Consider the following 15,615-nt stretch of genomic DNA (forward strand, 5'->3'; position numbering starts at 1 on the left):
CGTGTGAAATGACCAAAATGCCCCTAGGGACTAAAATGACTCAAAATGACTCAAATGCAATTTTTAAAACGGTTTTTTAACAGGGAAATAAAGCAAGAGTTTATACAAGCAAATTAAAAGACTCAGAGACAATTTTTTTAGGAATTAAAAGCAATCTTAACACAGGAAATGACTAAAATGCCCCTAGGGGCTAAACTGACTCAAAATGACTCAGATGCAAATTCTTGAAATGGATTTTAACATGGAATTAAACAAAAAAATCATTCAAACCAATTGAAAGGACTTAGGGACAATTTTTCGAAGATTGAAAGAAATCTTAACATAGGAAATGACTAAAATGCCCCTAGGGGCTAAACTGACTCAAAATGACTTTAAACGTAATTTTTTGAAATGGATTTTAACATGAGAGTGAAACAAGGGCTTATACAAATCAAATGAAAAGACACAAACAATTTTCAAGGACTAAAATGAATTTGAATGCAGGAAATGACTAAAATACCCTTTTTCATGAATTTTGCAAATAACATTGAAATAAGACGCAGAGAAAGATGCAATTGATCAGAAATTTTTTTGAATGACTTGAAATGCAAGAAAAGAAGAATTGAGATAGTATTTTTAGGTCCAAAATTAGGGTGTAACACTTTGCAGGTCCGTTGAGGTCTTAAAGTCTTTTGGCAACGTCTGCATCGAGTTGCTCGATGATCTCAACACGACCCATGGAAGTCTCAGGTTCATGTATCGCTTGTGGGACGCTGGTCACCACATGTTCTGCATTCTCCGGTGTACCCAACAATTGCTGCATCCCAAGCCTCACTTTGACAAGATAGACAGTCTGCTGAGGAAGGCCGAGGCTGCAAATTCTAAGTCTGCGAAGTACTTTCGTCTTTTGATGAGGACTACTGCCTGGCCACCTATTGATGAGGCAGAGATCTTAAATGACTTATGGGAACTCTTAATGACTGGGAACCTTCAGCATTACCGGTCTGATATATTGGGAGGTACTACCTCTTTTCGGTTTCGATGTCATTGGTACAAAAGATGGTTTCCCCCAGGCATGGTTCGTCGACGTTTTTGCAACAATTGGCATAACTGCCCAGGAGACGGAAGAATGGGTGGTTACCGCGGGTTTCTCCCTGCTGATGATGAAGAATATTTCTTCAACCACTTCTGCATTCGCTGCCGTCTCGACACTGAAGTTAGGTGGCTAATTGATGTTTTTGGCTTTGATCACCACGCCTAGAGCCTCAGTAGTCTTCTGATTTCAAAATTAGATTTACATCTTTCAGCATTTAAGCTTTTCAGTTTTATCTTGGTTACATTTTCATTTTGTAATGGCTAGTTTGTTTCTTTATCCATTTCGAGACTCTCGATGTCAATTGTAACTTGCCCGCTAGTTGGCATTGTTATCTAATGCCATGTTTTTTTTTCAAATTACTCTTGCACAATTTTAATTTCTTGCAACAAATGGTCTATATCTCTTTAAATATTTTCCATTTATGCGTAAAATCCTCTGGTCGTCATTCAACTCTTCAATCTCATACGCATTATTCAAAAAAACTTTAAGAATTTTCCATGGTCCTTCCCAATTAGGTGACCATTTTCCCAAGACTCTATTTTCTCTATCCATAGGCAAAATAACTTTCCAAACTAAATCTCCTTGAGCAAACAGTTTCGATTTCACCTTTTTATTGTAGGCTCTTGCTACCCTTTCTTTTTGCTCTGCAAGGACTTCTAATGCCATTAACCTTTCTTTATCTAAATCAACTAATTCATCTAGGATCATGTTCCAATGGTGATTTTTTTGGAATCTCGCATTGTCTTTGGATTCTAGTTGATTGAAGACTGTTGGAACAAAATGTGTTTAACAATGAACCTTAAAGAGTTTTGATGATAACAATGTATTAAAAATTGTAAATTGGACTAGCTAATATTTGTTCAAGTGTACAGGACCACAGTTAAAAAGTTACATCATTAATTGGTTCTGAATGAGCAAATAAAGAGCAAAAGAAAATGAAGCTTAGACGCTTCTGAAGGCAATACGCTCCTGAAGACGGAAAGCGCTCCTGAAGTCAAGCTGCTTCTGAATTGAGTAAAGCGCTCCTGAAGTCAAGCTGCTCCTGAAGAGAGTAAAGCGCTCCTGAAGAAATGGTGCTCCTGAAGATTACTGCTTCTGAAGACAAGAGGTCCAGAAGACACATCATCAGAAGCTGAGTTTTCAGAAGATGCGTTATCAGAAGCTGCCTCATCAGAAGTCATTTCACCAGAAGCTGAAGATCAACTGGATTTGCAAAAGATTCAAGGATTGAAGAATCATCACTACAAAAGCTGTCTATTGGATTCAAAAACACAACAAAAGATTAGTGGAATCTTGCAACGGTCATTTCAAAGGTGATTGAAGACATGTGCTTGCAATTTTGGACGAAAGCGTTGACATTGTACTTTGTACGAACTGTACAACCACCTTCTCCACTACTCTATTTTGTGTCTACGCTACAAGACAAGAAAACAACTCCAGAATACGGATTCGCCTGCATAGATGTTCCTTTGGATAAGGAATGGATTTCAAATTGGTTCTTCATAGGACAACAACCAAATCAGGCAAAAGATCATTGGTGAAAGATCAAGCTTCAACAACGACTCTTTGATGTGCTGACAATTTCACAACGTCTCTTTCACACCTCTATATAAAGGAGTGAAGACTTAGAGAATTGGTAATGCAAGAACGTTAATGCTAGAACGCTAAACGAAAGACTCACAACATTTTTACAAGTGCCAAACCTCTGCTGAAATTGTTCTGCATTCACTTAGAATTTTTGTGTCTCAAAGTCATATCTTAGAAATTCTTAAGTCATTGAGTCTGTATCTGATTTGTACTGTGAGCACCTCTGATTGTATATCAAGTGTTCAACCTTAAACAATTTTCTGTGTAATTTTGTTTAGTTGGAAGTCTCTTGCAGTTGTGCTTGAGCAAAGGAAGTCTCTTGATTGTGTTCTTGAGCAAAGGAAGTCTCTTGCTTGTGTGTTTGAGCAAAGGAAGTCTCTTGCTTGTGTGCTTGAGAAATTTTAATCAGATATTACTCTTAGTGAAATCTCCTTGGAAGTGCAAGGGGGGACTGGACTACTTCCGGATTGTGGAAGGAACCAGTATAATTGCTTTGTGTCGTTCTTCTTCTCTCTCTGTTTTATTCCACTGCATTTAGATTCTGATTACCACTTCAGAAGCTGTCTCACTTAGCTTCTGATCAAGTGTGTTCAGTTTTAGGAGAAACGAAGAATTTTTCAAAACACAATTCAACCCCCCTTCTTGTGTTTTTCTCACCTTCAATTGGTATCTAGAGCCTTGGTCTGTTGTGCATCACTTAACCGTGAACAGTCAAAGATCTGAGAAAAGCATGTCTGGTCCTATTCCAACTCCTACTCCTGATGGAACTAGCTATAATAATGTCTCACATGATTATAGTGATAGTAAGAGATCCAGCGTTGGAAAAGTTCCAAAGTTCAATGGAGATGCTGAAGAATTTTCTTGGTGGAAAACCAACTTCTATAGTTATATCATGAGCCTAGATGAAGAACTATGGGATATTCTAGAAGATGGTGTTGGTGACCTTGTCCTTGATGAAGAAGGAGCTGCTATGGATAGAAAGAAACATACTCCAGAACTGAAGAAACTCTACAAGAAGCATCATATTATTAGAGGAGCCCTTGTCACTGCCATACTCAAAGCAGAGTACATGAAGATGAGTGACAAATCCACTGCTAAAGCTATGTTTGCTTCTCTCTGTTCAAACTACGAAGGTAGCAAGAAGGTCAAAGAAGCTAAAGCTCTCATGCTTGTACATCAGTACGAGTTATTCAAGATGAAGGATGATGAAACTATTGAGGAGATGTACTCAAGGTTTCAAACCTTAGTCTCTGGGCTACAAATTCTAAAGAAGAGCTATGTTGCTTCTGACCATGTGAGCAAGATACTCAGAAGCTTGCCTGCAAGATGGAGACCAAAGGTGACTGCCATTGAGGAAGCTAAAGATTTAAACACTTTAAGTGTCGAAGATCTTGTTAGTTCTCTCAAAGTTCATGAGTTAAGTCTTAATGAACATGAGTCTACTATGAAGAGTAAATCAATAGCTCTTCCATCCAAAGGCAAGCCATCAAAAGCTCTCAAAGTGGTTGAATCTGAAGAGGAAGAACAATCAAGTTTAGATTCTGAACCAGATGCTGCTGAAATGGCCATGCTCTCAAACAGACTTCAATATCTAGCCAAGAAGAACAGAAAGTTTGTAACCAAGAGGAGTAACTCCAGAAGCTCAAGGAAAGAAGATCAGAAGGGATGCTTCAACTGTAAGAAGCTTGGACATTTCATTGCTGAATGCCCTGATCTTCAAAAAGAAAAGACAAAGGACAAGTCAAAGAGGTCTACATTCAAACCAAGCAAATTCAAGAAGCAGATCAAGCAGAGTTTAATGGCAACCTGGGATGATTTGGGAAGTGAATCTGGATCTGATAAAGAGGAAGCTGATGAAGATGCAAAGATAGTTGTTGGGTTGGTAGCAACAGCAACTTCAGAAGCTGGATCAGATTCAGACTCAGAAGATGAAAACGAGGTATACTCCAAAATTCCCAGAAATGAACTTGTTGAGTCACTTAAAGAACTTCTTACACATTTTGAAGTAAGAACCAATGAGCTGAAGGATTTAAAAGAAAAATATGTTGATTTAATGAAACAACAAAAATCAACTCTATTGGATCTGAAAGCTTCTGAAGAAGGACTTAGGGGCTTTGACTTCATTTGTAAAACATATGAAGACAAGCTCAGATTCTTATGTCAGAAGCTAGAAGAAAAGTGTAATGAGAAACCTTTAAGCAACCATGAAATTGCTCTTGAAGATTTTATCATATCTGGCATTGACAGAAGCAGAGTGGCTTCTATGATTTATAGCATTTACAGAAACAATGGCAAAGGGATTGGTTTTTCAGGAGGGAAACCAAATGAAATCAGTCTCAAAGCATGTTGTGAATGCATCAAGGAAGGTCTGAAAACAGTTTTTGTACCTGAAGGTGCTGAGTTGGAAACTGTTGTTCAATCAGAACCTGAAGCTTCTAGTTCTAAGGCTAAGATTAGTTCAAAGCCAAAGAACTCTAAGCCAAAGGCTATGATCAAATCTGATTCCAAGACTTCAAAGATCAGGATCCTGAAAAGATCAGAACTTGTACCTCAGAGTCTGGTGAAACCAAAATCTGAGGTTCTGAAGTCTAAGTTTCAGAAGAAGACAGTTACTGCTTCTGAAGTACCAAAACCAAAGGTAATGGTTAATCAGAAGCAACCCAACTCACAACACAAGGGACAAGGAGTGAAGAGTAAAGCCTTAAGTACTAACCTTTCAGGACCCATAGGACAATGGGTACCTAAATCTGAAAATGTCAATGATGCAGGTATGTTTAAGAGCAGCACCAAAGCAAAGATCATGGTACCTAGACAACGGTTGCTCAAGACACATGACAGGAGAGAAGTCTAGCTTCCTCAGCTTAACAATGAAAGAAGGAGGAAGTGTGAAATTTGGAGGCAACCAATCTGGCAAAATCATAGGTACAGGAACTATTGGTAATTCCTCTACCTCAATTAATAATGTATGGTTGGTAGATGGTCTTGAACATAACCTTTTGAGCATTAGTCAATTTTGTGATAATGGTTATGATGTGCTTTTTGAGAAAACCAACTGTACAGTAATCAACAAGGAAGACAAATCCATTGTGTTCAAGGGAAAGAGAGTTGATAATGTCTATAAAATCAATTTTTCTGAACTGGCTGATCAGAAGGTGATTTGCCTTCTATCAGTGAATGATAAGAAATGGATGTGGCACAGAAGGTTGGGACATGCTAACTGGAGGTTAATCTCTAAGCTTAGTAAGTTACAACTTGTCAAAGGGCTACCAGACATTGACTATCATTCAGATGCACTCTGTGGTGCATGTCAGAGAGGGAAAATTGTGAAATCTTCTTTTAAAACCAAAGACATTGTTTCAACCTCAAGACCCTTAGAACCACTCCATATTGATTTATTTGGACCAGTGAGTACTGCATCCTTATATGGAAGTAAATATGGATTAGTCATTGTTGATGATTACAGCAGATGGACTTGGGTGAAATTCCTGAAAAGTAAAGATAATGCATATGATGTATTCAGGAACTTTTGCACACAAATTCAAACTAAAAAAGAGTCAAAGATTTTGAAAATCAGAAGTGATCATGGTGGAGAATTTGAAAATGAGCCATTTGAAGCTTTTTGTGAAAAACATGGAATCATCCATGAATTCTCTTCTCCTAGAACTCCATAACAAAATGGGGTTGTAGAGAGAAAGAATAGAACTTTACAAGCTGAATGAGCAAGGAGAAGTAACAAGAAACAAAGCTATATTTTCCCAATTTTGTAGTAGTGTATGATGCCAAATTGGTCATGGAAAAAGATTGAGTGTAAGGTGGAATCACATCTTCCACTTGCAATCCAGGTTAGATCTTGTGTATCCTCTTACTCATTGTGATCTGATTTTATGTCTTTAATTCAATTGACATTTATGGTTCGATTGAGTCGGATTTGGCCAAACCCAACCTCCAACCCTATCAAATTTCTTTGATTTGGGTTAGATACTCAATCCGAGTTATTTTTTTTTTATAAAAAAATCAAATGCTATAAATACTAATCCTTAGTTTTTTTTTTTTTTTATAGTTTCACATATAAGTAAAATAAAATCAAATAAAATTCATGTATCCAATTAAAAATTTGAACTAGATACATCTACTTTGTTAAACTGTTTTTCAAAATTTGTTTGTATTTTCTTATTTAATTTAAAAACACATTTTTTTTGTGGTGGCTGGGGTTTGAACTCCAACCTTGCATATTTTATACATTGTCCCTACCAACTAAGCTAAGCTCACAAGGAAAATTTAAAAACACATGCTCTAATTAGTTCTTTCTTAAAAAAAATATTTAGAAAGTTTTTTTTTCCTTTCTCGCAAATTTATTTAGAAAACAATTTAAAATCAAAATATGAAACAAATCAAATTATCTTTATCTGGTTTTTTTTTTTTTTAAAAAAAACTCTTGGTTTGTGTCTAGTTCAAGATTATTTTTTGTTACTCTTTATGAATATTCTAAACAATATAGCTCTTTTTAGGCGACGAATCTTCGTTGCGGGGGAATGATCTTGTGCGCCTCAATTAGCCATATCTTGTGCGACGCCGCTGGTGCATCACAATTTTTGAATGCTTGGGCCCAACTAACGAAAAACCCCAATAGTAATTTGACAATTACACCCTCTCACGACAGATTCATATTGAAAAATCGAGAGCCCCCACAAGTAAATTTTCCTCACCTAGTATACATAAAAAATCAAACAAACCCTGACCCTAAACAAAGCCTTTTAAGGTCATTTCTATCCAAGCCACTTGTAACCACATCATTCACCTTCGGAGTTAACGAGATTAATTGCTTAAAGAAACAATGTACAACATCATCATTCACTAAAATCACAACCTTCGAAGTAGTAGCTGCACACACGTGGCGCTCGTTCGTTAAATCTGGTGACTTGCCCTTATCTCAGAGTTTGAAGCTTTGTTTCACTTTTAATATTCGAAAGAAGATGAAACTTCCAGAGGGATATTATGGAAATGGGGTTGTTCTTGTTTGTGCTGAGAGTACAGTGAAAGATTTAGTGTCTGCTAATAACTTAGACCATTGTGTGAAACTTGTGCAACAAGCTAAAGATAGTGTGGATGAGGAGTATGTTAGGTCGACAATTGATGTGTTGAAGGATAAAACAGTAATTACTGATCGTTCTTTAGCCTTGATTATATCACAAGGGAAACAATTAGGGTTAGAAGACGTGGATTTTGGAGAAGGGAAGCCTTTGCATTTGAGTCCTTCGGTTGGTAACTTGGTATGCACTTTTTTGCCGGTTATTGGTGATCCTAAAGCGGTTAGAGTTTGTATTTCACTTCCTAAAACCATGGAAGGAAAGTTTCAACATTACATGAGAGAGATTGAGAATTGGGACAAATATGAATATAAGATGCCCATTCGGGGACGAATGTAACACTAGTAATTAAGTACTAATCTCATGAATAGCATGTTGATTATAATATCGCATGCATTCATATGGCAAGTAGAAAGTCTTAAAAGAATAATGGAGTTTGGGGACGATTTATATATACGTGTAATAATCCAATATTAGCATATAATAACGAGCAATGTGATTGAGGTGTATTGTATTTTGGAATTTACTTTTCTTTATCTCTATAAAAAATGTTTAATTTCTTTAGTTAAATCCATTATATCAACGAATAATGTAATCTTAATGTCCAACATTGATATATTATATTCTATAAAAAAAACTTTAATATATTATATATTCAAAGTTCTTTTATTTTTCAGAATTTATTTATTGAATATTTTACTTAAATTAAAATTAGAATAAATAATAATTGAAATCTATATTTTCATTTTTATCTAGAAGATATACAAGAGACACTGCATCATCATATTGTTTTTATGACCTCGACCCAGTTTACCCTCTAATCTCGGCCCACTCTTCCATATGCTCCACTATCTCAGCATCACAAACCCACAATCTCCAACTACCCGTTATCTGGTAACCATTCACTAAAAAACCTCTCATCCAATCTCTATAAATGTAAAGGTGCAAGGCATTAGAAAGCAACTAGCTCATTCCAATAAAACAGAGTTGGATCATAAGTCTTAGCATACCTCCGAGGAAGGTACCCTCACATGTCTCGACATTGTTGAACTAAAATGGGTTTTAGGATAATTGTTGGAACAAAATGTGTTTTAACATTACCCTTTGAGTTTTGTTGATAACAAGGTATTAAAAAATGTCAATTGGATATGCTAATATTTGTTCAGGTGTGCAGGACCATACACAAAAATTTGATTGTCTTGAATTAAGCATAGGTTCTGGAAGAAAAAATGAGAGCAATTAAATCTACAAAAAGGAAGCTTGAATTTCAAGAAAGCATCTAAAGAAAAGAGGTTCTGAAGAGAAGAGGTTCTGAAGATCATCAGAAGCACTCTTATCAGAAGTTGTCTACCAGAAGCTGACATCATCAGAAGCTGAAGATCATCAGAAGCTGAAGATTGGAAGCTGAAGTTAGTTAAATGTTGTCATTCTGATTGTGCATCATTGCAGAAGAAATAGAAGCCTGGAGCAACGACTAATTCAGAGAAATTTGAAGGCAATGGATGCTTATCCACTGAAGAGCGCCGAAAAGGACAATAGTACAATTGTACAACCACTATTTCCACTACTCTGTTTTGTGTCTGCAATAGTACAGGACAACAACTGTGACTACGCTGGTAACTCTCTATACAAGGAATGGAATTGAAATTGTTCCCTCCTAGGACAATAACCAAATCAAGCAACAGATCATTGGTGATTTGATCAAGCTTCAACAACGACTCTTTTGATGTGCTGGCAATCAACAACGTCTCTTTCACACCTCTATATAAAGGAGTGAAGACTTGAAGATTGTAAGAGACTCACAACAATTTTACAAGTGCCAAACCTCTGCTGAAATTGTTTCACATCAATGTTCACTTAGAATTTCTTAACAACTTTCATATCTTAGAAATTCTAGAGTCTTAAGAGTCGGTACCTGATTTGTATTATGACCACCACTGATTGTATATCAAGTGTTCAACCTCAAACAATTTTCTTTGTAATTCTGTTTGAATAGAAGTCTCTTGCAGTTGTGCTTGAGCATTAGGAAGTCTCTTGCAGTTGTGCTTGAGCAATAGGAAATCTCTTGCAGTTGTGCTTGAGTTAGTTTGATGACTCTTGCTTTAGTGCTTGAGCAATTGTAATCAGATATTGATTTTAGTGAACTTTCCTTGAAAGTGCAATGAGGAGAGGACTACTTCTGGATTGTGGAAGGAACCACTATAAATTGGTTTGTGTTTTTCCTCTCTCTCTCTCTCTCTCTCTCTCTCTCTCTCTTTACTTATCCGCTGCAACTAGACTCTGAACACTACTTCAGAAGCTGAACTCTATCAGGTTCTGAACAGTGAATTCAGTTTTAAGAGAAGAAAAAGAAAACACAATTTAACCCTCATTCTTGTGTTTTTCTCACCATCAATTGATATTTAGAGCCTTGGTCTGTTTTCTTATCACTTAATAGTGTAACAGATAAAGATCTGAGAAAAACATGGCTTCTGCTGATAGCTCAAGCTCTGGTCAGAATAACAATGTTGTTCATTCTGACTATGGTACCTCTGAGGATAAGAAATCTGACTCCAGCAAAGCTCCAAGGTTCAATGGAAATCCTAAAGAATTTTCCTGGTGGAAAACCAATATGTACAGTCACATCATGGGATTAGATGAAGAACTGTGGGATATTCTTGAAGATGGTGTTGGTGACTTGGTCCTTGATGAAGAAGGAGCTGCTATTGATACAAAGAAACATACTCCTGCTCATAAGAAGCTTTACAAGAAACATCACAAGATCAGAGGAATATGTAATATCCCGCTTGTCAGCTTCGGAATTTTACCAATCGATCGCACTAGAGGATTTGAATTCGAGGGAAGTATGAATGGAGAATATTTATTACGTAATTTCAGTTTAATACGGGTTATGTATCGGTGTGGTATTAAACACGATTAAGACTAAGGGCAAATTGGTAATTGTTCATGAAGGACTATATAAGGACTTTAGGCCCAAAAATATTCATTATTCATCCACCTTTCTCTCTCTAGGTTTTGGTAAAGACATATGCTCTCTTCCATCTCTAGAAATTGCCCCCCATCTCTTCTCCAATCCATCTTCACTTTGATATTTCTTCTTCAAGCAAGCAATTAAGTAAGGAAAGGAAGCTTTTGGTGGAAGAAACTTAGGGACTTGAAGCAACTACCTCCAACTTGATTTCTTGGCTAGGGTTTGGTTTGTAAGAAAAGATCTTGAGAGCTTGAGCTTGATTTCAAATATCTTAAGGTGAGTTCCTAGTTAGATTTCCATCCATGGGATTATGAGTTCATGCTTGTAAGGTAAACATAAATTTCTAGGGTTTATACATAGTGTTTTGTATCCCTTTTCATGCCATGCTTACATATCTTGTTAATACTTGCTAGATGAAGGTTTTACAGGTTTTTTATGGTCCCTAGAGGCATATTACACTTTGAGATACTTGGATTTGAGGTTTTTGGGTCAAAAATACCATTTTTGAGGGTGCTGGACTGTCATAACTCGCCACGGTGAGCAACTACTCGCCACAGCGAGCTAGACCTCCAGAACAGGGGGTTTACTCGCCCCCAACTCGCCACAGCGAGCAACTGCTCGCCTCCCATGCAAGTCACTCGCCATGGCGAGTAAGATAGTGATGAGACTCACTGTTTTGCATGCTTTTGGCAGGCATGGCGATTCGCGAGGCGGTTTTCTCCGTAGTTTCTTTTTACAAAAGTGAACCCCTCAAACTAAGATTCCTTTGAATATACTTTGAAATGAATTTCTTGATTGAGAAGCAAGTATTAACTAATCGAGTAATGCATGGTATGTGAGAGAAGTTAGAGGTATAGAATCGGGTAGCGAACTATATATCAAGTAAGGAAATGAACATAGAGCCTTGACATAGTTTGTCGAGAATTAGATAGTTATGCTTGAAGTATTTAGGCTAAGATGTAACAACTATATATCTTTTCATAAGAAGTTTAAGCAAGTAAGCTAAGACAAGAATCTTATATGGTCAAGACCATTAATAAAGTAAAGGTGTCGTGTCTTTTGTATTCCTTCCGAGGTTGGATATAAAAGGTTCTCCAAGGGGAACGGGGTGAGCCGTAAGGGACCCGCATGTCACTAAGGGAGTCCGGTACGCCCTTGCTAGGCATTTTACCGGGAGTAAAGGATTAACTTCCGGGGTTACTCCACCCGGGACTAATCCGTAAAATGAATTCAAATATATTTGTTTGTTCAACGCTAACCGCTATCTTAATGTTTGAACACATTTATTATGCTTACTTATATATAAGATGTTTGTTATGTACAAGTTTAGAAGTAAGCAAGATTAAGAAGTTATGCCGACAACGATCTTAGGTTTCCCTAATCGTTCGGCTTAGAATCATATCGTGATCATGTATTGTTTAGGCCTTGATACATAGAGCGAATCTTGGTGTAGCGGTTTAGTTTCCCCTTGACCGCCATGACACGTATAGGAATATAGACCTATAACAAGTTAGGAAAAACCTACGACGGGTCTAGTTGCACAACCGTCTAGGAAAGCAAGTCCACACACGTATAATCAACCGTCAGGTTGTATCTTAGACACGTGGTAACCATAGGTTTTCCCCCGAGGTTATCACTAGCCTAGGGCTAGAAAGAACTCACTGAGGCATTATGTCTCATCCAACTCCTTATTTGTTCAGGTTCATAGGGTTCTCGAGGAAAAGGTAAAGAAAAAGCTTTGGATTGACCATGCTTATGTGGAATCAACTTGGTGTTGGACTAGTTGATGCATATGTTACATACTAGTGGTGTTGTTATGAACTTATGTAGTTAGACCTGTAAAGCAAACTTTGGAATGTAATAATGTAACATATGACTTTGGATGTCGTTGTATCTAAACTCTCGACTTGAAGTTGTTTCTGTATTGTATAATTAATGTATCCAATATTAGTTTTAGCGCACTTTTGGATATTCTAGATATTTTCAAAATGGGCGTTACAGAATACTTGTTGCTTCTATACCTCGTACATAGTACATGAAGATGATTGACAAATCTACTGCAAAGGAAATGTTTGCTTCACGTTGTGAAAACTTCGAAGGTAGTAAAAAGGTCAAGGAAGCAAAGGCTACCATGCTTGTTCACCAGTATGAGTTGTCCAAGATGAAGGATGATGAAAGTATTGAGAAAATGTACTCAAGATTTCAGACCCTAGTCTCTTGACTTCAAATATTGAAGAAAAGCTATGTAGCTTCTGATCATGTGAGCAAGATTCTGAGAAGCTTACCTGCTAGATGGAGACCTAAAGTCACTGTTATTGAGGAAGCTAAGGATTTAAACACTCTAAGTGTTGAAGATCTTATGAGCTCTCTCAAGATTCATGAGATAACCCTTAATGAACATGATTCTGCTAAGAAGACTAAATCTATTGCTCTACCATCTAAAGGAAAGTCTTCAAAAGCTCTCAAAGTCATTGAGTCTAAAGAAGAATCACCTGATGGAGATTCTGATGAAGTCCCTGCGGAGAAGATGGCTATGCTTTCTAGTAAGCTTCAGTATCTGGCTAAGAAGAACAAGAAGTTTTTGAACAGCAGAGGTAGTTTCAAAGGCTCCAAGAAGGAAGATCAGAAGGGTTGCTTCAACTATAAGAAGCCTGGACACTTCATTGCTGATTGCCCTGATCTTCAGAAGGAGAAATCAAAGGAGAAGTCCAAGAAACCAACTTTCAAATCAAACAAGTTCAGGAAGCAGATTAAGCAGAGTTTGATGACAACCTGGGAAGAGTTAGACAGTGGATTTGGGTCGGATAAGGAAGGAGCTAGAGATGAAGCAAATGTAGCTATGGGGTTAGTGGCTACAGTGACTTCAGAAGCTGAACCAGACTCAGACTCTGAAGATGAAAATGAGGTATATTCTAAAATTCCCAGAGAAGAACTTATTGAATCACTTAAAGAGCTTCTTACACACTTTGAACACAGAACCAATGAGATGAATTATTTAAAAGAAAAATATGTTGTTTTGATGAAACAACAAGAATAAACGCTATTGGATCTGAAAGCATCTGAGGAAGGACGTAGAGGCTTCGACTTCATCTGTAGAACTTATGAAGACAGACTCAAGTTTCTTTGTCAGAAGCCACAAGAAAAGTGTGAAGGGAAACCTCTAAGCAAGCATGAAATTGCTCTTGAAGATTTTATTATATCTGGCATTGACAGAAGCAAAGTAGCTTCTATGATTTATAGCATTTACAAGAATAATAGTAAAGAGATTGGATTCTCAGAAGGGAAACCTAATGGAATCAGTCTTAAAGGATGTTGTGAATGCATTAAGGAAGGGTTGAAAACCTTCATTGTGCCTGAAGGTGCCAAGTCTGAAACTGTTGATCAGTCAGAATTTGAAGCTTCTATCTCTAAGACTAAGATTGTTTCAAAGTCAAAGCACTCTAAGTCTAAGCTAATGACCAACTCTAATTCTAAGACTCCAAAGATCAAGATTCTGAAGAGAGCAGAACCTATTCCTCAGAGTCTGATGAACTTAGAGTCTGGTATCTTAAAGCCTAAGTTTCAAAAGAAGAAAACAGTGGGTGCTTCTTGGGAACCAAAAGCAAAAGGTGGTAAATCTAAGGTAGTGAATGACCAGAAGCTACTATACTTTCAGCACAAGGCACAAAAGAAGCAAAGTAAAACCTTCAGTACTAACCCTAAAGGACCTATAAAGATATGGGTATCTAAATCTGAAATTGCCAATGGTGCAGATATTCCTAAGAGCAAAGGAAAATCAAAGATCGTGGTACCTAGACAGCGGTTGCTCAAGACACATGACAGGATAGAAGTCTATGTTCCTTACTCTAACAATGAAAGAGGGAGGAAATGTGAAATTTGGAGGCAACCAAGCTGGCAAGATTATTAGTACATGAATTATTGGCAACTCTTCTATCTCTATTAATAATGTGTGGTTGGTAGATGGTCTTAGACATAACCTGCTTAGTATGAGTCAGTTTTGTGATAATGGTTATGATGTGATGTTTGATAAGACCAACTGCATAGTAGTCAACAAAAATGACAACTCCATAGTATTTAAGGGAAAGAGGATAGATAATGTCTATCAAATTAACTTCTTTGAACTGGTTGATCAGAAGGTAGTTTGCCTTCTATCAGTGAATGATAAGAAATGGGTGTGCCATAGAAGGTTGGGACATGCTAACTGGAGATTAATCTCAAAGCTTAGTAAGTTACAACTGGTCAGAGGCCTACCAAACATTGCCTATTATTCAGATGGACTCTGTGGTGCATGCCAAAAAGGGAAGATTGTTAAATCATCTTTTAAAACAAAAGACATTGTCTCAACCTCCAGACCCTTAGAATTACTCCATATTGATTTATTTGGACCAGTTAACACAACATCTTTATATGGAAGTAAATATGGATTAGTCATTGTTGATGATTATAGCAGATGGACTTGGGGTTAAATTCCTGAGAAGTAAAGATAATTCATATGACGTATTCAGCAGCTTTTGCACTCAAATACAGTCTGAAAAGAAATAAAAATTTCAAAAGTCAGAAGTGATCATGGTGGAGAATTTAAAAATGAGCGATTTAAAACTTTTTGTGAAAAACATGGAATAGTCCATGAATTCTCCTCTCCTAGAACTCCACAGCAAAATGGAGTTGTAGAGAGAAAGAATAGAACTTTACAAAAAATGGCTAGAACCATAATTTATGAAAATAATTTAACTAAACATTTCTGGGCAGAAGCAGTGAATACAACATGTTATGTCCAAAATAGAATCTATATTAGACATATCTTGGAGAAAACAGCATATGAACTCTTTAAGGGAAGAAGATCCAATATCTCTTACTTTCATCAATTTGGATGTACCTGTTACATTCTGAATAAT

At 36.9% G+C, this 15,615-nt stretch overlaps 2 protein-coding genes across 2 annotated transcripts; both read left to right on the forward strand.

Annotated features, from left to right (window-relative positions):
* Positions 1-6,440: 6,440 nt before the first annotated feature.
* Positions 6,441-8,238, forward strand: LOC146954367 (alcohol acyltransferase 9-like). The gene is made up of 2 exons (XM_085755714.1): positions 6,441-6,504; positions 7,171-8,238. Exon 2 carries the CDS (start codon positions 7,195-7,197, stop codon positions 8,086-8,088), a length of 894 nt encoding a protein of 297 aa, XP_085611840.1. The 5' UTR covers positions 6,441-6,504; positions 7,171-7,194; the 3' UTR covers positions 8,089-8,238.
* A 1,975-nt stretch (positions 8,239-10,213) lies between these two features.
* On the forward strand, positions 10,214-14,627 carry LOC146954368 (uncharacterized). Its single transcript, XM_085744484.1, has 6 exons — positions 10,214-10,429; positions 12,421-12,444; positions 12,753-12,910; positions 13,001-13,280; positions 13,407-13,564; positions 13,961-14,627. Exons 1-6 carry the CDS (start codon positions 10,214-10,216, stop codon positions 14,625-14,627), a joined length of 1,503 nt encoding a protein of 500 aa, XP_085600610.1.
* The last annotated feature ends 988 nt before the right edge of the window (positions 14,628-15,615 follow it).

Source organism: Medicago sativa, chromosome 1, assembly GCF_051527215.1.
Source record: "Medicago sativa cultivar Bolivia chromosome 1, Bolivia_mono, whole genome shotgun sequence".
Taxonomy (NCBI): Eukaryota; Viridiplantae; Streptophyta; class Magnoliopsida; order Fabales; family Fabaceae; genus Medicago; species Medicago sativa.

Bases quoted from the DNA above. Each gene is read 5' to 3' on its own strand.
- LOC146954367 (XM_085755714.1), top strand. From the start codon at position 7,195: ATGATCTTGTGCGCCTCAATTAGCCATATCTTGTGCGACGCCGCTGGT.
- LOC146954368 (XM_085744484.1), top strand. From the start codon at position 10,214: ATGGCTTCTGCTGATAGCTCAAGCTCTGGTCAGAATAACAATGTTGTT. The intron at 12,445-12,752 runs GTAAAGAAAAAG...CCTCGTACATAG, and splicing joins ATAGGGTTCTCGAGGAAAAG to TACATGAAGATGATTGACAA. The intron at 13,565-13,960 runs GTTAGTGGCTAC...TATGATTTATAG, and splicing joins GAAGCAAATGTAGCTATGGG to CATTTACAAGAATAATAGTA.